At 47.9% G+C, this 27,984-nt stretch overlaps 1 protein-coding gene across 1 annotated transcript; it reads left to right on the top strand.

The window, feature by feature from the left end:
• The first annotated feature begins 9 nt into the window (after positions 1-9).
• LOC116594972 (lipopolysaccharide-binding protein-like) lies at positions 10-23,830 on the top strand. The gene is made up of 15 exons (XM_032350692.1): positions 10-229; positions 2,130-2,244; positions 3,422-3,550; positions 7,023-7,178; positions 7,781-7,844; positions 11,028-11,091; positions 13,492-13,583; positions 14,093-14,269; positions 15,569-15,628; positions 16,875-17,042; positions 18,475-18,542; positions 19,047-19,089; positions 20,861-20,924; positions 21,738-21,814; positions 23,436-23,830. Exons 1-15 carry the CDS (start codon positions 106-108, stop codon positions 23,478-23,480), a joined length of 1,446 nt encoding a protein of 481 aa, XP_032206583.1. The 5' UTR covers positions 10-105; the 3' UTR covers positions 23,481-23,830.
• The last annotated feature ends 4,154 nt before the right edge of the window (positions 23,831-27,984 follow it).

Below are 27,984 nucleotides of genomic sequence, written 5' to 3'. Positions count from 1 at the left end.
ACCAGATCCCAGGAGCCGCCCCCACTCAGGAGCCACCTCTGCCCCAACCCCCTTGCTACTTAAGGGAGCGGGGCCCCGTCTAGGCCACCACACTGGGAATCCAGGATGAAGCCCTTGGCTGGGGCCCTGCCTTCCCTCCTGTTGAGACTGCTGCTCACGTCCACCCCGGGCGCCCTGGGCACCAACCCTGGCCTGGTCGCCAGGATCACTGACAAGGGCCTACAGTATGGTAAGAAGCTGTGGCTATTGGCTGCACTTGGCTGGACTGCTGGGCGCCAGACTGCCCTGGGGACAACGGGGGACACCAATGGGGCACTCTCCCTTGGGGTGGTGAGCCAGGGTCTGGCAGCCTTGGCTCCAAGTCTCACCTTGGTGCCCACCCACAGTGCTGCTTGGGCAGGTTACTTGTCAGAGTGGGGGTCCGTGACCAGCCGCCAGGGAGAAGGATTTGGAGAAAGCATCAATTTGGGAGAAAACTTCCAGCATACGGCACAGGAGATGGAGAGCAGCCAGAAGACAGGGAAGTGTGTTATGAGCCCCACTGACCGGGGCAATTCTACTGGAAAGTTCTTGGTCGAGTTTGAAAACATGTGTCTTAAATCTAGAAGGCAGACTGGTGGTGAGCCAGAGGGGGCAGGAGGGAGCCTGCAGGGGTCCTGGGACTCTGTCCCCTCCAGTTCCGGGGGTGGGTGGGGGACTGCTTCAACACTCAAAAGTTATCTGGCAGGGACTTTGATGTACGTTATATCTCCACTAGAAAGAATGAACAAAAGTAAGATGACTTTTTGAAAAAAGAGGCTGAAACAAAGTGTCAGGATTCGCCCATCCAGAGGGAGGGAGCTGAGGAGTTTCTACACCACCCTCCCCGGAACTGAACCAGGACTCTCCTCACAGTCTTGAGCCTCAACTGCCCAATATGTTCAATGGGGTAATAACATTTCCCCAGGTAGAGTTGTTGGGAGCAGAGGAAAGGAAATCAGGGAAGGCTTCTTGGAGGAGGTTCAGAGAGGTACAAAAGATAAGGGACACTTGGCCAGGGATAAGGGTTAGCGTTCTGGCAGAAGGACTGGCATGGCCATTCTCTCAAGGGAGCAGAGCCGGCTGGAAAGAGGGGAGGCCCCTGGTCTTCTGTGTAGACATGCGCTCCCTGAAAGCAGAATCCTGAATCCTTCATGTATCCCAACAAACAGAGGGTATTAGCAAGTGTTGTTTATATTGAAATCCTAAATCAGGCAAAATTTGCCTTTGATTCCTTTCCACTGTGTGATTGATTGTGCCATGTTCTCTTAGCCTATTGGCTAGAATTGGACATTTTGGTCCTTTCCATATTTTTTTTTAAAGATTTTATTTATTTATTTGACAGTCAGAAATCACAAGTAGACGGAGAGGCAGGCAGAGAGAGAGAGAGAGAGAGAGAAGCAGGCTCCCTGCTGAGCAGAGAGCCCGATGCAGGACTCGATCCCAGGACCCTGAGATCATGACCTGAGCCGAAGGCAGCGGCTTAGCCCACGGAGCCACCCAGGCGCCCCCTTTCCATATTTTTAATAACATAAACCCCACTTTGCCATTCCAGGCATCTGCTCAGTGCCTGCCGTGGGCCACGCACCAAGCTAGGAGTGCGTGTCCTCCCCCCAACCCCCTTTTTGCTCTGCAATATCTCATTTAATCTTCATGCCAGCCCAGTAAAGAAAGTTCTGTTGCCATTGCCATGGAGAAGGCGAAGCTGAAGCCTTGCCCAAGGTCACCCAGCTAGGAAGATGCCAACACAAGGATTCTATCCCTCAGATGCTTACAGTGTCTTCTGCACAGGCTAGACGCTGAGAAGGACGGGACAGAGGAGCACCCCCACACACCCATGCATACAGCATTCCTCCCCTTGTGGGGTTGCTGACAAAGACACCATTTCCCCATCCATAAACTGGGCACCCACATAATAGCACCGCATGAGACACAGTGATGCTCCTGTTTCTCATGTCGCTTTGTACCCCACAGGAGCTCAATAGTCTGTAACTGTCGTTAATGCTTACAAGGAAATCAGCTTTTCTCCCTAGAGCAGGTGGGAGCCACTGAAGGGTTTAGAGGGGAGTGAGGCCAGGCCAGGCTGACTTGCAGCTTTTTCCTGTCCACAGTGGCCAGGGAGGGGTCAGTGGCTCTGCAGAAGGAACTGCTCAGAATCACACTGCCTGACTTCACTGGGGACTTCAAAACCAAGCCCTTTGGCCGAGGGCACTATGAGTTCCACAGGTGAGGCTCCCTTCTGCTGGGGCCCTGAGGTGACTGGGGGTGGGGGTGGGGCTTTGGAGGGAGGAGAGGGAGATTCTCCAGGACATTCCTGGGCCAGTAATGGAAGAGTTCCTCACAACATTCAGAGCGAAGTCCTGGGAGGGAAGTAGGTCCCCCCACTTATTCATTCATCCAGCAAATATCAACGGAGACCTATACTAGCTGTGTGACCTGAGCCTCGGTTTCCTTATCTGCAAGATGGGGATGACACTGTGATAATCCAGGCTTCTGTCTGGCCCCTGCCTATAGTCCGGAAGAGAAGATAGACCTTAAATTTTCAATATAGTAGCCCAACTGTTAGAGCTGAGGTTTGTCCATCAGGGAAGTCAAGGAAAGCTTCCAAGAGGCGGTGGCATTTGAGCTGAGTCTTCAAAGGATCGTTATACATGAGCAGCTGATGCCAAAAAAAGGCATAAAACACTTGTGGAGGAACAAGAGATGGAGAAGGACAATAGAGTCACCGCTCAGCACCCCACCCTGCCCACTACCATTCATGGCTCCACTCATTCTTTCTTTTATTCACTCCATCAGCAAACATTTATTGAGCAGCCTACTATGTGCTGGGCATATAAAATGGAACTTGATCACTCTTTTCCCACCGATTGCCCCACAATATGTGTCGTCTTGGTTTGTTTCTCCAGCATTTCGTGTCTTTCTTGGGGTTGGCCTCAGCCTCCCCTGAATCCGTTCCCCTACTTGGATCTGTCAAGGGAGAGATGGCCCCCAAAAGGAGTTACAAACCCAAAGGGGCGTGTTGTTGTGTCCTATTCCAGATCTCACCCAGGATCCTGAGATTCGTGGGCTCTGATCCCGATGGTGTGACTTTGGACAAATGCAGCTCTTCCAAGTGGTTTTACTTCCCCCTCTGGAAAAAGGGAACAAGAACAGTGCTGTCCCCCCTAGAGGCGCAGGTGACATAGAGGAGACAATGCATTTAGCATGTCTCGCATGGTCAGCACAGAACACACAGCAGGTGCTCAGGAAGTTGGGGGAGACCCACAGCGGCCTGAAGCCGGCTCTGCCAGCCGAGTCCCCGTGGGGTGAGAGTAGGGGCGGCGGCAGGGGCTGGAGCAGGAGCCCCGCTGCGGCTGGACCCAAGCTGGGGCTGACGTTGTGCTCCCTGTGTCTCTCTCCTCAGCCTGAGCATCCACAGCTGTGAGCTGAGTGGCTCTGCTCTGAGGCCCCTGCCCGGCCAGGGCCTGAGCCTCAGCATCTCTGACTCCTTCATCAGAGTCGAGGGAGAGTGGAAGGCGCGCAAAGCCTTTGTGTAAGTAGATTCTGCTCCCAGGCTCTTGGGCCCTTGGCCTTGGCCTTTGTCCCATCCTTCTTGGGTCCAACGTGTTCCTAGCTCATTGGAAAGGCCAGGTGGTGGATGAGAAGAGCACACAGGGATCTGAGGCCTGGCTCTTGGTTGATTCTGATTCTCTTCCCTTTGCTCATGCTTCCCTGATGGGGTTGTGGGCGAGCTGAAGGAGAGAATTCTGTATCTTTGTAGTTTGCTTTCTCTAGCAGCAGACCAGAGACAAGAATTCAAGTGTAAGTACTTTATCTGGGAAATGACCTAGGGAAACGTCTGTGGGGGTGGAGAAGGGAGGTAGGGAGGGAAGGAAATCAGTTGGGCAGCCGACTGGGGACCTCGGGCAGGCAGAGCACCATGGGGACCATGGGACCCCAGAGCACCTGGGGACCATGTAGGCAGAGCACACCTCTGAGTTTCCCCAAGTCAGCTATTATGACCCTTCTTCCTGTTTGTCATTGGTCAAAGGCAGCTGGATCCCAGGGGCATGAACTCCCTAGCATTTTGAACTGTTCTCGACCTCCAGGATCCTTGGATGGAAGGTAGATCAGTCCACTTGAGCCACCATACTAAAATATCACAGACTAGGTGGTTTCAACAACACTTCTAGAGATCCAAAGTCCTAGATCAAGGTGTCAGCAGGCCTAATTTCTTTTGAGGTCTTGTGCCTTGACTTGAAGATGTTGGCCCTCTCGCTGTGACCTCACATGGTCGTCCTTCCGTGTGCAGGCACTCCAAGTGTCTATCCGTGTCCTCTTCTTAGAAGAGCACCAGTCAGGATTCTGGCCCACCCTAATGGCCTCAATTTTTTTTTCCCAAGTTTATTTAAGTAATCTCTACACCCAACATGGGGCTCGAACTCACAACCCCGAGATCAAGAACACTGCTCCCCTGACTGAGCCAGCCAGGTGTCCCCCTAATGGTCTCAGCGTAATGGCATCAATTCTGTAAAGGCTCTGCCTCCAGTGTAGTCACATGCTGAGGTCCTGGGGTTAAGGCCCTCACCATACGAATCTGGGGTGAGGGGTTCACAATTCAGCCTATAACAGAAGGGTGGGCCAGCCTTTCCTGGGTGAGCTGATCTTACTTATATTTTAGATCTGCACTGTCCAATCCAGTCATTTCTAGCCACGTGTCTCCACTGTGTACTCAAAAAATGGCTGGTCCAAACTGATACCCGCTCTAAGTGTGAAACACAAGATTTGAAGGTTCAGTACGAAAAATAACAGAAGAAACCCCATTGGTGATTTTTATGTCGTTAGGTTGAAGTGACAACTTACGCTATTAAAATTAATTTTACCTCTTTCTTCTTGCCTTGTTGAATGTGGCTCCTAAAAATGTTTTCATTACCGATGGGACTCACATTCCGTTTCCATCGAATAGCAGTGCTGGAGAAAGATGCTCAGGATGCAGGTCACTTGCGTAGGGCACATTCATTCCATTTCCACAGAAAGAATCAAGCCAGCCACTCTGTCTGGGCTTTTTTCAGTTAAGTATCTCAAAGATCTTTTTGTACGAGCAAATGAAAATCTACCTCATTCTTTTTTTTTTTCTTTCACCTTTTTTAACATAATATTTTTATTGAGGTGAAATTCACACACTGTAAAATTAGCCACTTTAAAGTGAGACATTCAGTGGCATTTAATACACTCACAATGATATGCGACCACCACCTCCCTCTGGCTCCAGAATGTTCCCGTCCTCCGCCTCCCTCCACTGCCCTAGCCCCCGGCAACCACAGATCTATATTAGTTCTCTATGGATTTGCCGATTTGGGACATTTCATACAAATGGAATAATACAATACGTGACATTTTATGTCTGGCTTCTTACATTTAGCCTAAGATTTTTGAAGTTCTTCCACATGCATTAGAGCTTTATTCCTTTTTTAAGGATAAGTAATATTTCATTGTGTAGCTAGACCATGTTCATCCTTATTCTTTTTTTTTTTTTTTTTGAAAGGGGCAGGGCAGGGCAGAGAGAGAGGGAGAGAATCCCAAGCAACCAGCATGGGAGCCCAACACAGGGCTCGACCTATGACGCAGAGATCAGGACAGAAGCTGAAATCAAGAGTCGGACACTTAACTGACTGAGCCACGCAGGCACCCCTACCCTCATTCTCTTTAAAGCCTGCATAGCAGGGGCGCCTGGGTGGCTCAGTGGGTTAATCCGCTGCCTTCGGCTCAGGTCATGATCTCAGGGTCCTGGGATCGAGTTCCGCATCGGGCTCTCTGCTCAGCAGGGAGCCTGCTTCCCTCTCTCTCTCTCTCTCTCTCTGCCTGCCTCTCCGTCTACTTGTGATTTCTCTCTGTCAATAAATAAATAAATAAAATCTTTAAAAAAAAAAAAATAAAATAAAGCCTGCATAGCATAGATGCCTACAACTTAACTGAACCTGTCCCTACTAGCTGACCTTTAGATGCTTCGTCACTTTTTGCTGTGACCCGTGATGCTTCCGTGAACCGCCCCATGCATATATGTAGACAGGAAGGCCACAGAGTAGAGCCTTAGAAGTAAAACTCCGCGGCCAAAGACGCGTGTGTGAGAGGCTGGATCCCAGCCATGGATATTCCAGAGGGGATCTCCCCACCACAGCCCCCGGGACCTCTGTTTACACGCACCTGCTCAAGCTTCAGAATTTTCATCCATCTGACAGGGGAAAACTGGCATTACTGTTATTTTTATTTTTAATTATATTTTTATTTTAATATGTTTCATATGCTTCTTTCCAATTGAACTTCCTGTTAGATATCTTCGATAACCCCCGGGTTTTTTTTTTTCTTTTGGGTTGTTTTGTCCTTTTCTTATTAGTTTGTATGAGCTTGTTCTTTGTGTATTAAGGAATTAGCTTTTTGGCCAGCTCACCATGCAGAGTCTTTCTTTCTTTCTTTATTTTTTTGTTTACTTTGAATATGGTATTTTTTTTTAAGATTTTATTCATCCATTTGACAGACAGAGATCACAAGTAGGCAGAGAGGCAGGCAGAGAGAGAGAGAAAGAAGCAGACTCCCCACCAAGCAGAGAACCTGATGTGGGGCTCGATCCCAGGACCCTGAGATCATGACCTGAGATGAAGACAGAGGCTTTAACCCACTGAGCCACCCAGGTGCCCCTGGTTTTGTTTCTTTTTTGTCTGTTTACTGAAATTTTAATTTTCTATGCTGGCAAGTTTATCAACCATTTCTTTTAAACCTCCTTAGACTTGGATCTTATGTAGAAAGGCTTTTGGTCCCCCATTCCCATCAATAACTAGACCCAGGCTCTCTTCCTGACCATCTATGTTCTTAATTGTAATAAATCTTTACTTTGTAATAATTTTCCTAATTAAATTTCTGCTCCAGCTCCTCTTATTTTGGGGTAAGAATGGAGCTTCATGTTTTACTCCTACATGGTGGCTGATCTTAGTCTAGGAATGGTTGATTGCTTCTCTTATTTCCTCCAGGAAACTACATGGCTCCTTTGATGTGCAGGTCAAGGGCATTACCATTTCCGTCAGTCTTGTCTTGGGCAGGGAGTCCTCTGGGAGGCCCACCATCACTGCCTCCAGCTGCAGCAGCCACATTCAAGACGTGGAGGTGGACATATCGGGAGATTTGGGGTAAGTCACCACGGGGACACTGCCCAGCTTGACCCCTGCGTGCAGCCCAAGTCCCATCCAGCCCAACGCCTGGCCTCTGATAAGCACAGATGCCCATGTATAATGCAGGGGCACATCACAGGTACTTGGAGGTCATTCTTTGGGGGACCCTGCTGAGATTAACAGATACAGGCTCGAGCCAGGAATACGGGTGGGGACCACCATCAGGTGAATGAAATCTATTAGAGGAACACAAGGGCGTTTGGCCGAAGGAGCATGCACGGACAATGTACGAGTCTGTGGGTACATATCTTTGAGTCTCAGTTTGCTTGATTAGAAGTATGTGGATTCTCAAGCCTCTCCCCTAAATCCACTGAATCTGATTGGGGCAACAGGGGGCTGGGAAGCCAGATACACTGAGTCAACAAATGTGTTGGGGGCTGGGACTCTGCATTTTCATCCTGTCCAGGATTTGGAGACACAGCAGGGTCCCAGAACGGTGGGGAGGAGGGATCCCTTAGGGACTGGCCTGGTCAGAGGCCAGGGCCAAGCTTTCTCAGCTGCCTCACTGTCCCTGCATTTAGTGGCCCAGAACTCACCGCCCACTGTGCTCCTCTCTCCAGGTGGCTGTTGAATCTCTTCCACAACCAGATTGAGTCCAAATTCCGCAGAGTATTGGAGAGCAAGGTAGGAATGTCCAAGCTGCTGGCATCTGCTGTGTCACTCAAGGGCCAGGTGGGAGCCCTCACTGGGCTCTGGCCCAGGATGGCCAGGCGGACTGGCCCAGACATATTTAGGCCCAAAGCCCAGAGAGGACAAATCATTTGTCCAAGGTCATGGAGCATGGCCAAGCTGGGGCAAATGGTAGGTCCCTGGACTCCAAGTGTGTTTAGTGAGGCAGAGAATGGTTCAATGTTCAGGCAACGGTAAAACAGTGGGGGTGAACAGAGACTCCTGCCCCTCCCTCTCCTTGACCTTGCTCACTGTCTCCCTGCCCTCCCTCCCGCACTGCCCTGTGCTCCGTAAGGCCAAAAAGGAAATCAGCACTTAGGTGCCAGCAGACCCCAAGCAGGACACGGGAAATGTGAGAACCAGATTGGAACTCTGGTTCCTACCTGGGCGTGCTCACAAGCATCTGTCCTGGAGGGTAAGGCAGCACAGAGCGTCATTTTTTGCCATTAAAGAAATTACGTGAGATCTCCGAATTTTGAAATCTCTGACTACAACTAAGAGGTTTCATGTTAACAAATACTCACTTCACCCAAAAATCCCATTTCTGAGGTATCGTGGACCTGGAGCTGTGTCTGTAGCAATGACAGCGTCGATGGAGAAAGTCATGAAGGCGGAAAGAGGAACACAGACACAGACACACAGACTCTCTCTCTTCACTGGGGCCCACGGACTGGTCTTGTTTTGAGTGCCCCTAGTGGTTGAAGTGAGAATAGCAGACAGACCCCACAGATGGCGGACCAGCGGGGCAGAGTGCATTCTGTTCCTTGTCTTGTTCTGGGGTCCTGGGGTCTAGGTGAGCTTAGGAAATATGACAGCCTCCTTCTTGAGCATCTCATTTCCGTGTTGCCATGCTTTTCTCAGTAGGCCATAATATTCTTCATTGGTGTGGATTTCTACTGCCCTGCTGATGACAGTGCAAATAAGGATTATCAATAATATTATATAATAATAGTAATATATCACAACTAATTTTGATATATACAATTAATTTTGCTTTGATTAATTAATGTAATTAACGTGATTCAGAATATATCACTGTATAACTATTCTTATTTGTAACAATGGCGGCTATTTATTGAGCCTGTGGTCTGGCCAGGAGTAGTGTGCTAAGCATTCAACCACTGAATATGTCATCCAGCTTAACCACAACCTTTGAAGAAAGTGCCGTTTTCTGTATTTGACCGAGAAGGCTCTAAGCAGTGGAGAAACTTGCCCAGTGGTCACCTTGCTAGTGAGGAGCTGGGTCAGCATTCGAACTTCCTAGAAGGCGGAGCAGCTTGTACCAAAGGCTTTCTAGGGGCTGGGTGTCTTGGGAAAGATGGAGACCTCCCTGGATCCCTGACCCTTATGGGTCCTCAGAAATTTCCTTCTTCTAGGAAAACAAAGAGCCTGGTACACACCCTTTCACATTCCCCACTGATGGTATCTGACCAGCAAGGCTAAGAAGAACCACTTCGTGCCTGCTTGCTCTTCGAGCCATATAAACTCCCTGTCTTAGTCTCCTCACCCCCTACCCCACCCCAAACATCCCTGGGAAGCACTTGGCCTTGGCCTTGTATCCTGTAGATGAGGACGCAAAAGCAGGGAGAGATTCTGCAAAGGTCACACAGCCAGTAGGGGACTGGACAGGATTTGAACCCAGGTTTGTTCAACTCCCCTGTGACACTCTTAACCTGCCTCTCTAGGAGGCCCTGTGATGGGTCTGGGACTGAGGGCTGAAAGCCTTCCCTCCACGGTCATGCAGGTCCACTCAGGGGTGGGGGCTCTTCAGGAAGATCTGGTGGGCCTTTGAAGGAAAAGCAAGGAGGGACTAGCCTCCTTGAGGGCTTGAGTGAGGCTAGCAGTTTCCTGGTTCCCATGAAATCAACCGTGTCTGTCCTTCACCACACTGAGCCAGCAGCAAAGGGAGATTAAGATTTCACCTCTTGCCTGCCCAGCCCCCAGCATAGAGCTTCCCACACCTCCATGCCTGATTTGTGACAGCTCACCCTTTTGTCTGCCCTTAAAATGCCAGTTCCCATACCCGTGGAGCCTTCCTTCCCCCATATACCTCTCCCTCCTTATATACATGGATGCCTCTGCACAGGGGGTGTGACCCATTAATCAAAACAACTGTGGACCGTGGGGACTCGCGTCCACACACGAACAAAAAAAACTATTTACATGAAAATCCAAATGTTTTAAGATATAGTAAATATAAATCCATTTGTCGTCTTTTGACATAGAAACTGCTCTTTGAAAATAGTCTCCTGATTGACATTGGACTTTGTCTTTCGTGCACGAAACATTGATCTGCTACAAATTCCAGCTCAGCTTTCTTTAACCACAATGAGAATTCAAAGACATTTACAAAGCAATCCCCAGTGCAGAATCCTTCTAGATTTTCATGATTTTTTTTCCTCCTAAGCCTTTTCTTGTGCACACTGGGAAATTTCTCTAAGCAGCTCACCTCTCCCAAGTACTTAGGTTTTCTCAGTCGTATTTCACTGGTTTACACAAGAAATATTCTGAGCGATTACAAGAGCATGTATAGCCAGCAGCTTTGGGAACACATATTCTCTCTTCTTGAGAAACATGCCACGCAAGTTGTCTCCAAGAAGGGTGTGTGCCTACCATGTGGTGGCCTCCAGAACACAGGAAACGTGAAATACGGATGGTCCCAGCCAGTCTGTGAATGGATGGCATTTCAGAAGTACCTACTAAGTACACACCTATGGGCTGGCTATTTCTACTGGCCATCTAGTTCCTCTATTCAAGTCTAAATTCTGGGGGAGGCTCAGTACCTCCCAAACGAAAGATTCACCATCTTTCAAGGTGAATTTCAGGCAGTGCCTCCAGCCAAAGTGCCCTACCCGGCTGGGTAGCAGACTAACTCAGATATCCAATGCCGGGATCAACTTGGAGATGTCTGGATGGACCCTATTGAGATCCACATGAGGACCTGCATGTTTTTGATCATTTCTATTCCCTGGCACATGGCACATGTGAGCACTGATACATTTTTGTAGAATCGATCAATGGACTAATAAATGAAAAACAGTGACTAGAGCAATTAGCACAGTGGCAGACCAAAGCCAGCGGCGGGGGTGTGGGTTGGGGGAGGACCCACTCAGGCTTTCTCCTTCCGTGTTTTTTCAGGTTTGCGAAATGCTCCAGAATTCGGTGACCTCGGACCTGCAGCCTTATCTCCAAACTCTGCCAGGTAGGCTACTCCACCCATGCGGGGGACACTCTATTAATTTATATTTATACTTATAAGCAGATAAGCATGCCTTATAAAACATTAAATGGGACAGCAGTGTAGAAAGTCATAATTGAAGTATCCTTTTCTCCCCATATTTTCTTCCAAGAGGTAATAATCTCTGTTTGGGGTTTCAGCTCTCAGATATTTTCTTTCCTATACAAAAACATAAATATAAAGTGTGTAAACCTGGCGATTCACAGACCTGTACCCCTGGGGATAAAAATACATTACATGTTTATTAAAAAATTTAAAAATTAGAAAAAATATAAATATACATAATGATACAAACATACAATCATTATATATTCCTTTTGTTCATGAATACACATGCATATGCCAATTATGAGTATATATCACTCTACACATTCTTTTCTTCTCTTTTGTGATTTGTGTACCTTGGACATCTTTCTGTATTAGGGCACATAAATTTATCTCATTTTTCTAAAAAACCTTTTGGGGGCACCTGGGGGTGCTCAGTGGGTTCAGCCTCTGCCTTCAGCTCAGGTCATGATCTCAGGGTCCTGAAATTGAGCCCCGCGTTGGACCCCCGGCTCAGCGAGGGGTCTGCTTCTCCCCCTCCCTCTTCCTCTGCCATTCTCCCTGCTCATTCTCTCTCTCTCAAATAAACAAGTAAATCTTTTTTTTTTTTTTTAAAGAAACTTTTTGTGGGGGTTTACAGAGAGAGAAAAGTGCTCAAGTCGTAAGTGAACAGTTCAAAAAATTTTGCAAACTGAGCACAGGCACGTTCCCGCTCCCAGAGCAAGAAACAGAACATGATGGGGCTTTCAGAACTCCTTCATGTGAGCCCCTGCCACGGGTCCCCACTGAAGGAAAACCGCTATCCCAACTTCTTCCAACAAAGATTAGTTTTGCATGCTGTAGGTAAATGGCACCACGCCGCATTTCAGGTCTTCTATCAAGAGCAGATAGTGGGGTGCCTGGGTGGCTCAGTGGGTTAGGCCACTGCCTTCGACTCGGGTCATGATCTCAGGGTCCTGAGATTGAGCCCCACATCGGGCTCTTTGCTCAGCGGGGAGCCTGCTTCCCCCACCTCTCTGCCTACTTGTGATCTCTCTCTCTCTGTCAAATAAATAAATAAAATCTTTTAAAAAAAAAGAGAAGATAGTTTTCTTGGCTCTACTTTAAAAGATGAAGTTGGTTCATACTGCTACATGAAGAGCGAGAGTTCATTCATGGTCCTGGCTGGACGCCGCTCCACAGTGTGGGTGTCCCTCCCTTTATTTACCCATTCTGCTGTTGAAGCCCATTTGGGGGGAGTTTCACTTTGGGACCACTATGAATGATACTTCTTTTTATTTTTTTTAAGATTTTATTTATTTTATTTGACAGACAGAGATCACAAGTAGGCAGAGAGGCAGGCAGAGGGAGAGAGGAGGAAGCAGACTCCCTGTTGAGCAAAGAGCCCAATGCGGGGCTCGATCTCAGGACCCTGGGATCATGACTTGAGCCGAAGGCAGAGGCTTTAACTCACTGAGCCACCCAGGCGCTCAATGATTGATACTTGTATGAATGTTCTAGTACCTTCGGACACACGTCTTTGGGTGTATACCTTGGAGAAGGACAGCAGGCCCACGTGACCGTTATGGGTTCTGCATGACCAGATCCTTCCCGTTCCCGAGGTGGTTGCAAAAGACTTCGTTTTAGTAGCTGTATAGTTCCATCATATGTGTAATCCATCATACGGATGTGTCTGAGGTATTCTGTGATGCCCTGGCCCCCGGACCCCCCACTCGCTCGTTGGCAGCTGTCTTTCAGGGGAGGCCCAGGCAGGCACAGACAGCCTAGTGCGTGGGACATAGGACTCTCATTCCCCTAGGGCTTTGAAGGGGAATTTCTGGGCCTTCTGGACATGGCCTGACCTTCCTGGTTATTTGGTGTGTGTTGATAAGAGGCAAGTTTCCCCGAAGATCAAGGCTTCAGTTGGAAACTGGGGAATAATAACCTTGATTGGAGAATTCTCCCCATTCTGTGGCTTCTTTGGCATGAAGATGTGGAGGGCTGCCAGACCTGGACTCCTCCTGCTCTCTGATGTGTGTGCATGCGTGTGTGCGTGTGTGTGTGTGTGTGTGTGTGTGTGTGTGTGTGAGAGAGAGAGAGAGACTGTGGAAACCACTCAGGTCCCAGGCTGAGCATACCACCCCCTTCATGGCTAACCTACCAGTGGGACAACAGAAACATGTCCTCTCTTTCTTGAAGGAACATCTTTTTGCTCCAGGGCTGGGCTGGGTAGAAGGTCTTGGCAGAGGGGCAGGCGCCCCTGAAGAAAGTCACAAGAGTGTGGATCAGTCAGAGCCCCCATCCCCTGGCTTCTAATTCTTCCCCTCTCCTGGCTCACAGTCACAACAGAGATCGACAGTTTTGCTGGCATTGATTACAGTTTAATGGAAGCCCCTCGGGCAACAGCCCAAATGCTGGACGTGATGTTTAAGGTGAGAGTCCTAGAGCAGGGGCGTGGGTGGGTGCGGCCCCAGCAGAGTATACCCTCAAGGCCAGCCCGTACTTGGGGTCTCCTGTCTCTCTGGCTTCATATCTGTCCTCATCTCCCCAGTGGCTTGGGCTGTGTTGAGGGCAGGGCAATATGGAGTGGTGAGGAGTGCTTCAAGAACCAGGGCTCCAACAGGAGTCTTACAAGTCTTCAGCCTTGAAACCCTCCCTCTTCTCTTCCTTCATCTTGACCATCACGTAGGCGAGGTCAGTCAGAACTGGGCAAGGTGGTGCAAAGTGTATTAATGGCTTAAAATGCCAAAGCTGGGGAGCTTTTCATTTACAGATTCTGGACACACAACACTTTGATGTGTTGTGTTTTAATGGTAGAGTTTCAGGCAGTGAATTTCCAACACCCCCTATTCAGGCTGTATAAGCAACTGCCGCCTAGCTCAAATGTCCAGCACTGGGGTAGACTTTGAAAAGTTCAAATGCATCCTATTTCTCTCTCCAGGGTGAAATTTTTAGCCGTGATCACTATTCCCCAGTCACCTTCCTTGCTCCTGTCATGAGTCTTCCTGAGCAACAGGACCGAATGGTCTACTTTGCCGTCTCAGATTATGTCTTCAACACAGCCAGCTTGGTTTATCATGAGTCCGGATACCTGAACTTCTCCATCACAGATGACATGGTGAGGATAATGACAGAAAAACATGCACAAATGACAGGGTGGCCTATCCTTTCTTCTTTCCTTTCCACCCCGTTTATATCAATGATATAGGAAATTATTGATAAGAACGATTCAGACAAGGAAATATATAAATTAGCACAATTTCCCTTTTCACTTCAGCTACCAGGAAGCTCCAGTCAAATATCCTTTCTCCATTAGAACTGTGAAAGACTGTGACTTCTTTGTCTGGGTTTTACTTTTGCCCCTGTCTAGACCTGTTGTTCTAATTCATATTTTCCCTCATGCTTAGTTTGTAGAGGCTTAAAAAAAAAAACTTAAAAATTTAGTAAATGAAGCAGGTTAATGGATACACTAATTTAATGCATAAAGTTATACTGAATAGGAAATGAAACCAAGTTAAAAGTGAAACACTGCCATGAAAACATTGTGCCCATAGTTGAATTTTTTTTAAATAAAATATCTATTTGGAAACTACCTTGTAACCAAAAGGATTTAGTGATTCGTGGTGAAAGGAAGCAGTCTTTCTACAATGTACCTCTAAAACAAGCGTCTCAAACGGGATTTTGTATAAGGAATATTAAATTTTTAAGTGGATTGCATCTTTAATAATTCTCCAGTTTCTTTAATATTCCTGGGTTTCAGAAAACTATTTCTTGTAGCTTTTTGTAAAGCTGAGGCCTCGTGAACGTCAGGATGATGACAGCAACAGCGCAGCCCCATTGTGTGGTCCCGCTGGCTCTGACGATAGATGGGGTGCCACCTAGTGGGTGGGGGAGTGGCTTGCGATCTTTTGGGTAATTTCTCACCTTTGCACCTTTCTCGCCTTTTATTTCTATTTTCATGTCTGAGCAAGGCACCCCTCCAATGGTGCAGTCCTTTCTTTTAGCAGACTGGGTCATAATGACTGTGTTTTATAATAGCTGTATGCTGGGTCCCCTGTAGGTGTTGTGTGCACACCGTCCCATTCAGCCCTCGCGATGGCCTGATAGGCTCAGAGAGGTGAAGGGACTGGCCTGTGACCACACAGCAACAAAGCCAGGAACCATACCTAGGTCCTTATGACTGCAAACCTCACTCTCACGGACCCTCTGTAAGCGTCCCGCATGTCACCTGTGTCCCAGGAGAGCAGCTGAGGCCCTGGCAACTGGTGCTTGTGGTGAGTGCAGACATCTCACTGTTGTTATGGTAACCCAGGTAGTCAAGAGCCGCAGTCTTGAGCATCCTCCACCCACCTCTCCATCTTTCTCAGACCTTCAGCTCTCCGGTGGGAGCGCCCTAAAACTTCGTGTTTCTTTGCAGGTTCCCCAGGGCTCTAACATCCGGCTGACCACCAAGTCCTTCCGCCCCTTCGTCCCCAGGGTAAGCCTTCTCTCAGACCTTGGCAGGTGCAAGCCAACCCCACTAGCCTCCAGGGGTTTCCCTTTAAAACCACGGAGCTTCTCTCAGCTTAACCAAGAGTCAGAAGGCTGGCAGTGAGTCCCCCAGGGAGGGCAAGGTCTTCCTGCTGCTGGCTTCGGGGCCCCTTCTCTCCAAAGCCCAACAACAGAGGGCTGAGCCCCATGTCTCTGGGAACATGAGTCGCCCAGTCTTTCACCAATGATATCTGAAAAATCCCAGGGAATGCCAACATGTCCCGCCAAATGCACCCTAATTAATAACATCAGACAATTACAGAAGACACACTAGGGATCAGGCACGGTTCTTGGTGCTTTAAAAATTATGTTTTGAAAGGATAATAAATTCTCATGGTTCAACATCCAAGAGACATAAAAGGCTCTAGAGTGGAAAATTTCCCATCCACTCCTGGCCCCTAACCACCCAGTTCCCATCCATAGCCTACCTCCTTCTGGGGATAGTCTATGTATATGCCAACAACTGCTGTGAATCCTTTCCATTTTTGAACACAAATGGAGGCATATCAGAGACACCATTTTGTACCTTACTTTTTTGCCTTACTGTCCCGGGAGCTCACTCTGCAGAAGTAGAAAAGAAGATTCCTCACTCGTGTTCTCATGGACACCCAGCCTGCCATCGTACGGACTCATCACTGTTGGCTCAGCCAGTCTCCCAGGAAGGACCCGTGGTTGTTTCCAGCAGTTGCTACAGCAACCCTGTCATCACGGGGCTAAGTTCATCATTTAATCCCACAGAAATCCATCTGTCCTCTCCCACACCTTCCCAGTTCCCCCGCCCCAGATGTGTCTCGGACAGGCAGTCATGTTGAACATCCAAGGCTTGACAATACCCATCCCGTTCTTGACTCAACAATTCCACTTCTAGGAATGTACCCCCTCCTCCCAAAATAGCCAAGGGTACTCACAGGAGCGGTCATGATAAGGGCAAAACCTTGGAGACCACTTGATGCCCAGTGTGGTTAGACCTGTTACAGTGCCCACGCCCAATGGAACCCAATGCAGCCGTGAAAACTCCAGATGTCTGATAAGACAAGATCTCCAGGTGCACCATTAAGAGAAAAGCAAACAGAGCGTTTGTGAAAATAAAATCAATCGAAAAGCATTCTCAGCTTTCTCTGACTCCCTCGGGATTCCCCTGGCAAACCTGTATGTTTCCTTCTCTTGTCATAATATTCTCATTCTGCCCCCAGTTAGCCAGACTGTACCCCAACATGAACTTGGAGCTCCAGGGAGCAATGGCCTCTGCCCCATTCCTGAACTTCAGTCCTGGGAATCTGTCCTCGACCCCCCTGATGGAGATCGAAGGCTTTGTCCTCCTGCCCAGCTCCGTCAAGGAGCCTGTCTTCCGGCTTGGTGTGGTAAGGCTCAAAGCCTTTGCAAATGCTGTTCCCTTTTTCTGCATGTTCTTCCCCCTTCCTTCAGATCTCAACTTCAGTATCAATTCCTCAGAGGACTTTTTTGATTGCCTCTTACCATCTTAGGCTCCCTGTCATCTTTTTTTTTCTTAAAGCACGCTATTGTTTTCCTGCATAGCATTTATTATAAAGATGCTTACGTAACTGTTTGCAGGTTTATTTGCTTCATGTTTGTATCTCCAAAACACTGAGACAGGGATATTATTGGGAGGAAGGCATAAGGGTCTTGGACTTGTTTGCTCTGCAGCTATATCTGACCCCTGAAGACTACATTTCCCAGGCTCTAATAAAGTTAGCCAATGGAAAACACTGTCAAGAGGGCGGGAGGAAGGAAGAAGCCTGAATATTTCTTCCTCTGTCTTTGTCCTGGTCAGAGGCTCAGGCAGTGATTCTGTCACTTCCATGGTGGTTCCCTTAACCCCAATCCCTCCTCTGTTCTCTCAGTCCTGGGGTGGAAGCAGCTTCCTTCCTCTGCTGGTCTCTAAGTCATCCCCTTAGCTCTCTTTGGCTTCTCAGCAATTCCATCACTTGTGTAAGCACCTCCCTATATCAAAGGCCCTCTGGGTTAAATATTGAGAGGGTTCTCTCCTTTCTCAATGGGCTCTGTCTGACATTGAAGGGATTCTGAGTCCTTTTGGGTTCCTGCTCACTGAATGGAGAACTTTGTTCTCTTGTGTCAGGTTGGAAACTCAACAAGACAAATTTCTAGAAGGGTAATTGCTCCTAGATGCTATATCTGCAATTTGATATTGTTGTTATTGTTGTCAAATTTGTTGTTATTAATATATTATAAATTTTAAAATATTATTAATATTATTTTTATTATTATCACCACTAGGATAGACTCTTAGCTGTGAGGTGGCTAGAAATTATCCCTTTAGAGATCTCCAGGGATAGGCACTCTACACCTCTTGGTAGTCCGTTTGTTCAAAGTTCAGTCACTATCACAGTCACCAACTTCAAGTAAAAAATGTTCAAGTCCAAGTTCAAACATGTATTGAATACTTATGATGAACCTTTTGGGAGTCCACAGTTAGGGAACAAGTTCCTGCTTTAATTCACCAAGTTGTTTGTTTAAAGGAAACAGCTGGTCCTAATAGTTATCCTTCCTATATGTGACAGACTTTCTCATTTAGTTGTTTTTTTAAAATATTTTTTATTGATTTTTATTTATTTATTTGACAGAGATCACAAGTAGGCAGATAGAGAGAGGGAAGTGGCCTCCCTGCTGAGCAGAGAGCCCATTGCAGGACTTGATCCCAGGACCCTAGCATTATGACCTGAGCTGAAGGCAGAGGCATTAACCCACTGAGCCACGCAGGTGCCCTGACTGCCTTTCTCATTTAAACCTGTTTTCTTCTACTGGAATTTCCAGGCTACTAATGTTTCTGCCATGTTGACCTTCAACACCAGCAGGATCACTGGGTTCCTGAAACCGGGGAAGTAAGTCAGCCTCCTGCCCCCGTGGAGGCATTCAACTGGGCTCCTTCCATCTGGACATTGTAGCTGATTCTCTGTAGCTGGGGGTAGGGATGGGAGCAGATCTTCTTCTCAATGTTAGGGGTCTATCACTGGAGAAGGAAACTTAAATTTTACCTCGGTTAGCTCAATTCTTTTCCCCCACTGGTCGTGCCTCCCAAACGTCCTTTCTGCCTAATTCCCATTACTTCCAAATTTCTAAAGAGTTTACTAATACTGCTTTTTCTTATTTTTGACATTAGCCATATTGACTTTCTGACATACATGACTCACGTCCCCTCTGTGAGTCTTCCCAGTAAGGTTGCATCGCTAATTTGGTTCTTAGTCATCTTTCTCAGTCCCATCACTACACCATCCTTGGTTCTGTGTCTTCTTAAACCAGAGCCTCCTTTCTGGGGACCCCCACATTGTTTAGGTGTCCCATGGGTATCATGCCTGCATCTCTGACTTTTGCCTGATTTGTTATAGGATACAAGTGGAACTGAAAGAATCTAAAGTTGGGGTGTTCAATGTAAGTAATCATTGTTTTTATTTATGAAGTGATTAAGGTGTTAAATAATTTAGTGTGTTTCCTAAGCAATGCTATGGCACCTATAGAAGAAAATAGAAAAGTGAGAAGAGCTACTGTCTGCCATAACAAGTGTAGTTCTTGAGGGCATGAAACAAGGGCCAAGGAACAGTTACATTGCAATAGAAGATAAGTTATAATTAAATCTTCTGTTGGACAGAATTATTTTAACTACAAGAATACAAAGCCAACTAAAAGTGCCTTAAGCCAACAGGAGGAATTTAAATTAAATTAAATTAAAAATGAGGTTTCAGGCATAGCTGGATCTAGGTGCTCAAATTAGTGCATCAAGAATCTCTCTCCATCTCTCCTCTTTGCTTTCATCCATGTTTACTTCATTCTCTGACTGATTTTTCCCACTGCTAGAAAACATCAGCATTTTGTAGTTTAATTTTTTAAAAATTTAGGTGTTAGCTCTCATTAGGTGAATCTGAGTCATGTGACCATTCTTTAGCCAATCGCTGTGGCTAAAAATTAGACAAAGCCAGTTGACCGAACATAGGTTTCATCTACACTCCGGGAGCCAGGATGTGTGGTCCCAAGTCACATGGACTGAGATTGGAAAGGAGAGTTCCCCAGGGGGAAATTGGGACTCTGTTATTAAAAGAAGAGGAATTAATTGCTGGCCTGGCTGAACCAAGAAGTGATTTCCACCAGGAGAAACAAGTGGCAAAATGGATGGCCCCTATTTGAAATAAGAAAGACAGTGGGAAAATAAGTGTGGGCTAATGTGATCAGGGAGAAATTTCTGACAAGAAGGAAGACGGGGTGATGACAGCTCCTCCTCACAGGCCAAGGAGGAGATGGGTGACCTTAACCTTCAATAATTGTCTTCCTTTTTACCATCCTGCCCACACCGACCCCTCTGGCCAGCATCCCCCTGCCCTGCGCTGCCCAGACCCTCCCTTACCGACTTACGAAGTAGAAACAACCACATAAACTGTGGAGAGAGACGTTGCCCACAGGGATCCCAAAGGATGACCCCTTCCAGGGAATGAAGGAGGAAGTGACTAATGACACACTAATATTGCATCTGTACATGGCATATATAAGTGTCCTATGAGGTAAAACATTCATATGTAAAGATTCACAAGAAGTCATCTTATCGGGTGTTCAGAGCATGGAATGCCGAAAGCAGGAACTATAGAATCAGAAAAATCTGGACTCAAATTCTGCCCCTGCTTCCCCATTTCTAAATGTCACTTTCATTCTGTGGGCCTCGGTTTTCTGGTCTGTGGAATGGAGGCAGTAATATCAACTTCAAAGGGTTATTGTGAAAACTGAGTCAGGTGTAGATGTAATGTTCTGAGCCCTATACCATCTACATGGTGAGTGTTATAAAGTTGTATTTCATAATTTTTGTTTTGAATTTTTTTAAAGAAATTATTACATAAGTAAATTGGGAAAACATTATGTGGAAAAAAATTAAACTGAAAAAAAATTAAAGACAAAGCTAAGTCAAACCTTGACGTTCTTCCTAGAGAGAAGACGGTTGGGTGTATAATCTTCCAAGGGTTTCTATCCTTTTGTACACAAATAAATGTGTTTCTTAAAATAGTTTTATAATATAAAACAGTAGCATGATGTAGGCATCTATCTGAAATTCGCTTTTTTCAGTCTTATTCGCCATGTCGCCACGTGCAGACATGGGGACGTTTATTGGTGGGCAAAATGGCACATGGGGTCACGGTGTATCTCTCCTGTTCTCCACCAGGTGGAGCTGTTGGAGGCGCTACTCAACTACTACATTCTCAACACCCTCTACCCCAAGGTCAATGGTAAGAATCATAAGGGATTTTTCCATGTCAAGGAGGACAGTGCTCTTTGAGGGAAAAGGAGCTGAGCTTGGAGATGGGAAACATGGCTTTCCTGAAGGCTGAGTGACCTTGGGCTAGTCAGTTGCCCTCTTTGAGCTTCAGTTGCCAATGAGATGGGAGTTTTGAAGGTGGACTCCTCTCCCTCCAGGGCTCTCGTGAGGGTTAGGAACTGAGGCGGCTCTTTGGGGCAGGGAAAACCTCCTCCTAAGAGAGAAGGAGGGATTCACAGAAGTGTGCCCCCCATGCCCTGAAATGGCAGGTAAAAGACTAAGGACGAAGCTAAAGTAGCGGGCACAGGGCAGCCCATCTCTGAATTCACATTTTCCAGTCAATGGCCAACTCCCTAGTCAGAAAATAAAGCATCAAGCTCTAAACACCATTTCCACGAAGTCCTGCTTCATTTGGCCGCAACAGAAAGCAGGATGAGAGTGAGAGCAGAGAACAGGTGCCTACTAGCTTCTTACCATGAGTATCTGGTAAGTATCCCACGTAGCACCAGGGCTGGGAGCTCAAGCTCCTGGAGCAGCCTGCCGGGGTTGATATCCCAGTTCTGGCTGTGTGACCTAGGACAAGTTCGTTGGTCACTCTGTGCCTCAATTTCCTTATCGGTAAAATGGAAATAATAATCTTATCTACCTCATAATCTTCGGTGATCTTTAAATCGGAGTATACTGTACACAGAGTTGGACAAGGGAAGCTTCTTTTTTTCTATGACTTTACTTATAATTATTATTTATTTACAAATCTCTCTCCGTGCTATGCCTCAACCTCCAGAGAAGTTGGCAGAAGGCTTCCCCCTTCCTCTGCTCAAGGATATTCAGCTCTATGACCCTGTTCTCGAGATCCACAAGGTCAGTGGGTTCCGACGGGCTTTTGAGGAATTGGGGAGGGGGGCAACTGGTTTGTTTTCCAGGTTCAGAGGCCGCAGCTTAGTGGGTGGGAATCAATCCAGCGCTGCCACTCAGAAAGGGGAGGAAGGCCCCAGGCACCCTAGATGCCATGCAGCCACCCACATGTTCTTCAGACGTGGCACCCCTCCTCGGGCAGCCGGCATTAGACACAGCCTGTGCCGCACTGCCTTCCACGTCCCCACCCCTGTGGGTGACCTGAGGGAACCTCAACACCAGCTCAGTTTGAAAATACTGTCATGGCAACAGCACAGGCTCTGAGAGCCATTTGGAAGTTTTGAAAATTTCTTCTAAATTCTTTTTTTTTTTTAAGATTGTATTTATTTATTCGTCAGAGAGAGGGGGAGAGAACAAGCAGGATCATGACCTGAGCTGAAAGCAGACACTTAACCATCGGTTAACAGAACCATTAACAGAACCGAAAGTTTGAGCCATCAGAGACATCATTTACTGAACCATTTCCATATCGAGGAATACGTCTGAGTCTTTGCTCTCCACGCCACGGTTCTGATCAAGCATTTTCTGGTGTGTCTGTGCCCATGGTTCAGGTTATCTTTCTGGAATAGCGTCTGTAAGGAGGGATGACTGGGTCGGGAGCCCTGTGAGCAGTAAAGGAGATGCTGTGTTGTGTCTGGGACATCGTCAATCTCCAGCAAGTAACAGCCGCTGAAAACAAGGAAGGGCAGGAGCACCTGGGTGGCTCAGTCAGTTAAGCATCTGCCTTCAGCTCAGGTCATGATCTCAGGGTCCTGAGATCGAGTCCCGCATCGGTCTCCCTGCTCAGCAGGTTAATCTGCTTCTCCCTCTCCACTACCCCTCCCCACATTGTGTTCCCTCTCTCTCAAATAAATAAGTAAAACCTTAAAAAAAATAAAAAGACAGGGAAGGGCAGCAGCGGGTCAGGGACATGGACACACTGACTCACTACTCTGTTTGAAAGACTAATATCCAATGTCCTTTCGGACCCAAGGATGCTCAACATCCTACCGCTGAGAGTTTACAAGGACTCAGACAGCTGGTTAATTGAAGTGAGGACCAACAATTCATGCAGTTGGCCTCAGCTGGGCACATGAGAAATCATCAGAAGATTTATTATAGACTCTCATGTTCAGTAGACTTTTGAGGTCATTTGTTTGACTCCCAAAGGCAAGGGCTGGGTCAGTGTGGGAGAGAATTGGACTTTGGCTCAGGTTCAGAGTTCCCACCCTTTCAGGTGATGGAAACTACTAAGGCGGTAGGAGTGTAAACCTCAGTGGTGCACAATTTTGTGTTATTCGCGAGGGAGAGAAAATTTAGGTGACACAAAGGACATTTATATGGGGCCTGCCTGGAAGCAGCAGCTTGGGAAATGACAGATAAATCACCACGTCAGAGAAGGTGGCTGGAGAAAGCTGTGCTTTATGGAGACCTTAGGGATGGAGGCGCGTTTGAGATGTATAACCTGACTTGGTTTCTGGCAGAGCTCACGCTTCCCCAGACGTGGGCCTCCCTTTATCCTGGAGATGAGTCTTTTTTTTTGGCGTAAGGAATGCTTTCCCATGCCATCCTGTCTTGTCTCTCCTAGGATTTCCTGTTCCTGGGCACCAACCTCCAGTACAAGAGAGCGTGAGGGCCACGACCCAGCTAGGGTTTGGAGCCCACAGCTGGACTGGCAAATTGTATTTCCAGATGTGTAGCATTTTCCAGGGGAGATGAAGACTTCTCTGTTCCCAGCTCTGGGGGAGAGGTCCACCGGGGTGCCCTGGGCCTCTTCAGCGAGTGCACCCCCACCCTTTCTGCCCCTGGGCTTTCCAGCCCCCACCTCCCCCAGGAGAGACCATCTCCCTGGGCTGGCCTGTACCCTCCTTAAAAGCAGGCATCATCTTTTTTAGTCACCATCTGATCTCTGTACCTGGCACTGAGTAGATCCTCAATAAATATTTATTGAATGGTTCAATGAAGGAACCACTTGGTACTCTAGCTAAACCTCCCTACCACCCGGCCTCTTTTGTCTACGGGCTCTTTGGAGGGTCAGCCCCATCCGTGGTCTCACAGAGGCCCACCTAGCCCTGGATCTGGCTCTGAGGCCCCCTCTGGAAGGTGCTTGACCATCTCAGTGCATGGGCAGCTCATGGGCTCACTTCGATGTGTGCTCCCTCCCTCTCTCCCTGCCTGCTGCAGACAAGGGAACCAGTGGGTCTCCCAGAGCAGAAACGCAAGCTCCTGCTGCTGTGCCCCCATTGAAACGGGTGTAAATTAGGAGGAAATGGATCCCTCTAGGTTTTTGGTCCGACCCAGATAAAGAGTTCATCCAACTGTTGTTTATGAGCCCCAAGCCCAGAGGAAGAGGCCATGATTTCTAATTACTGAACAACCAGCCTTTGATCAGACTTACTAAAGAGTCATTTCCAAGTTACGCAGTTGGGCCCCCGGGGACTGGGAATCAGAAGGCTCGTTTGATATTTTTTTTATTGTGTTAATGAGCAGCTGGATGGAGCTGCCGGCTAACAGATAATTCACAGGGAACAGACCCATTTACCCTGTGTGTGTGACAGAGATACGTTCCAAGATGGGACAATGTGCTGTCACCCAGCTGTCGGCAGGGTAGGCAGGCCATGGCTTCTTGGCCTCCTCCTCTTTCCTTTGGTTCACTTGTCCACCTCCGTCATCCATCCCTATGGTAGACAGGTGACAGACTTGGGCTTTGTCCTTGACAAGCCAGGTGGCCTTGGGCAGGTCCCTTCCCCCCACTCAGGGTTCTCATCTATAAAATAAGGATGATAATGACAGTAGCCACTTCTGGAGCCTGTTGTCATGGTGATATAAGGTAATCCACCCAAAAGGACTTATTTAGCCGTACTGGGAATTTGATACTGATTGGCCAGACGTGCTTCTTGAGCATCTCCTGTTTGTAGACTCAGCATGGGGGAAGTAGAGGCAGCACGGACCCAGTTTCAGTACCCACTTTTAAGAGTGTTGTCTCAGGATTGGTGGAAAGAACCAGCCTGGACTCCAGTGCACTTGCTTTGGGCCCCTGGGCAACTCCTGTGTCCTCACCTGTCAGCTGTGTCTGGGAATCCCATCTTGCAGGGTGACTGGGGACTCCATGTTCCTATCAAGCCCTCAGGGTTGCCCAGGCCATACTAGGTGCTGGTCAACGGCTGATGCGACTATCACCTGCCTAACTTTGGGCTCCTCAGAAGCACCCCTGGGTACAAGGAGGTGAGTACAAGTAGTTTATTTGGAAGAAGAGCTCAGGAAGTTCCATTGGAGGAGAGAAAATAGGATCTGTGGAAGAAAGCAGCTTTTAAAGGGCATATGATCAAACCAAAGGTGACTTCAGCTTAGTTCTGCTGGGGAAACTGTGGGAGCCAGCCCAGGTTGCTTCTCAGCGTATACACCCAAGGGCCACAGGAGCTGGAATCTTTATAAACCATCTCCCACCACTCACTGGTTGGTGGGGAGGGCTTCTGGGACCCGAGTTCTCTGGTTCTCCTAGTCTTCTCAGAGAGGGCTCTAGCAGCAACAGAAAGCTCTCAGGCAAAGAAATACAAGCGCCAGCAAGCAGAAATCAGGTTGGTGAGCATGGCTGTGGGAAGCTGGGTGGGGCTCTGACACGGCCTGCACATGGTCCCCCAGTGGAGTAGGAGCTCACCAACTCAAAATCCTGAATGTGCTAGAAAGAAAGAAAACTTGTTTGCCACAATGCCTGGGAAAGTTGTTCTCCTGTGTTCTCCCTTTTTAAGAAACTTAGGCTAGTTTGCAAGCACATCCCAGGGAGATAGCTCCAAGAAAAGACTCAGGGAAGCCCAGGCAAGTCCTTGATGAGTATGGGGCAATCATTTTGCTATGAGACAGGGAAAGAACACTTACTTGTAAAAGAACAAAACGTTTGTTATTCACAAAGCAAGGAAAGGTCGTTCTAACCCAGTGAGAATAAACACATTCATTTTGTAACAGAAGGTCATCATGTCTTGCTGGGCTAGGTCCAGGGCACCCACAGCTGGCCCATAACAGGTTCTAAAACCCTGAAGTCTGACTGTGGGCATTTGGCGATCCTGGAGAGCTCAGACCTGTCGAGAAGGACTGGCATTGGGACAAGACATTCGGCTATTAATGATCAGAAGTCTAAGCTGTCAAAGAACCGTCATGAGACCACGGTCTCACTGCACTAAGGACCTCATCCTCCCGCCAAACTAAGATGCTGCCCTGGAGACCCTCCTTTTTTTTTTTTTTTTTTTTTTAGATTTTATTTGTTTATTTGACAGAGATCACAAGTAGGCAGAGGCAGGCAGAGAGAGAGAGAGCGGAGGAAGCAGGCTCCCTGCTGAGCAGAGAGCCTGATGTGGGGCTCGATCCCAGGACCCTGGGATCATGACCTGAGCCGAAGGCAGAGGCTTTAACCCACTGAGTCACCCAGGTGCCCCTGGAGACCCTCCTCTTGACTTCAAGCTGTAGTTTCCCTCTCCTCTTCCCTGACTTCCCCACACCCCACCCCCACTTACAGCTACACAGAATTGCAAGCTTGTGTATGTACAAGACAACGTCCTCTTTCTTTTTTCTTTCTTTCTTTCTTTTTTTTTTTTTAAGATTTTCATTTATTTATTTGAGAGAGAGATTGAGGGGTGGAGAGGGGCAGAGGGAAAGAGAGAGAGAGAAAATGAGAGAGAGAGGCAGCCTCCCCACAGAGCAGCTGAGCAGGGGACCCAAGATGCGGGCCTCAATCCCAGGTCCGGGAGATCATGACCTGAGCCCAAGGCAGAAGCTTTAGCCAACTGAGCCACCCAGGAGCCCCCAACTTCCTCTTTCTTTCTTTCTTTCTTTTTTTTTTTTAAGATTTTATTTATTTATTTGACAGGCAGAGGTCACAAGTAGGCAGAGAGGCAGGCAGAGAGGCAGGCAGAGAGAGAGGAAGGGAAGCAGGCTCCCTGCTGAGCAGAGAGCCCGATGCGGGGCTAGATCCCAGGACCCCAGGATCATGACCTGAGCTGAAGGCAGAGTCTTTAACCCACTGAGCCACCCAGGCGCCCCCAACTTCCTCTTTCTTATAGATTTCCTGGTGGGGAGATGCTACAATGTATCCAACCAATTCCTTACTGATGGGCTCTTCCATTGTTTCCAGTAATTTGTTTTTATAAAGAGGGAGTCCACCTCTTCATTTTAACCAAACTCTGACATTTGCACCCAAACCTTACATGTGCTTTCTGAGGCCTGACAGGAGGCAACCAGAAAGGCTTTATAGCTGACAGGCCTCCCCTCCCAGACCTGGGGAGCAGCCAATGCCGGTTGTATCTGGGGAAGCTTCCAGCCCTTCCTGCTCTTTGCATATTTGCATAGTTGCATTCTTGGCCCAGGGTATCTTCCACCCTAAGTCTCTCCTGGTGAAGCCATCCATGAGCAGCGGTCTTCTTTAGGTGCCTCTGCTGAGGGTCCTTCCCAGGGAGAGAAGGGGGTCGCCTTGCACACACTCCTCCCCAACCATGACTCAGTTCTCAGCACTTTCCCTCCCAGCCCATCCCCCCCATCACTGCCCGCTGGCCCAGGGTCCATAAAACTGCCAGAGGCTTTTATTGGGGGCTTCCTCAACTGTGAGATGGTCCCCACATCTACACGGATCCATCGGATCCACCAGCATTTCATTTCAAAGGGGGAAGGGCAGAGGGGGCTCTCGGAGCTATCCGGCTGGAGCCTCTTTCCTACACTATCGGAGTGACTGAAGCCTTCCCGCTTGTTTTGGCTTGTTGTTGCTGTGATCAGCATCTCCGACACCTGGCAGCTCAGCTCCCTCTCCAGCTCGGCAGAGCTCTGGACAGCACATAGTGCTATTGGATAGCTTTATCCATAACATCACTTTTAGTCCATCCTCCATGTATATGTACAGATACAGCTGGAAAATCAAAACCCAGAAATGGAATGCAACAATTAAAGGAGACGCTTCCATCATTTAGCCCATGGGTATGTGCTCAGGGTCCCTCCTCTTACACTCTCTTCCCCTCCCCCCTGAGCTGGGACCTGAGCACTGGTGGAATCAGGCAGTGGAGTGGGGGGCTTCTACAGTAAACAATTCAGTCTTGCTTGAAGAGCGGTCTGATCTCTGTCCTCAGCCCAAGAGCTAATCTCTAAGCCCTTGGGAA

This window comes from Mustela erminea, chromosome 7 (assembly GCF_009829155.1).
Source record: "Mustela erminea isolate mMusErm1 chromosome 7, mMusErm1.Pri, whole genome shotgun sequence".
Lineage (NCBI taxonomy): Eukaryota > Metazoa > Chordata > Mammalia > Carnivora > Mustelidae > Mustela > Mustela erminea.
The sequence above is the reverse complement of the archived record's forward strand: the minus strand, read 5'-3'. Positions and strand labels throughout refer to the sequence as shown.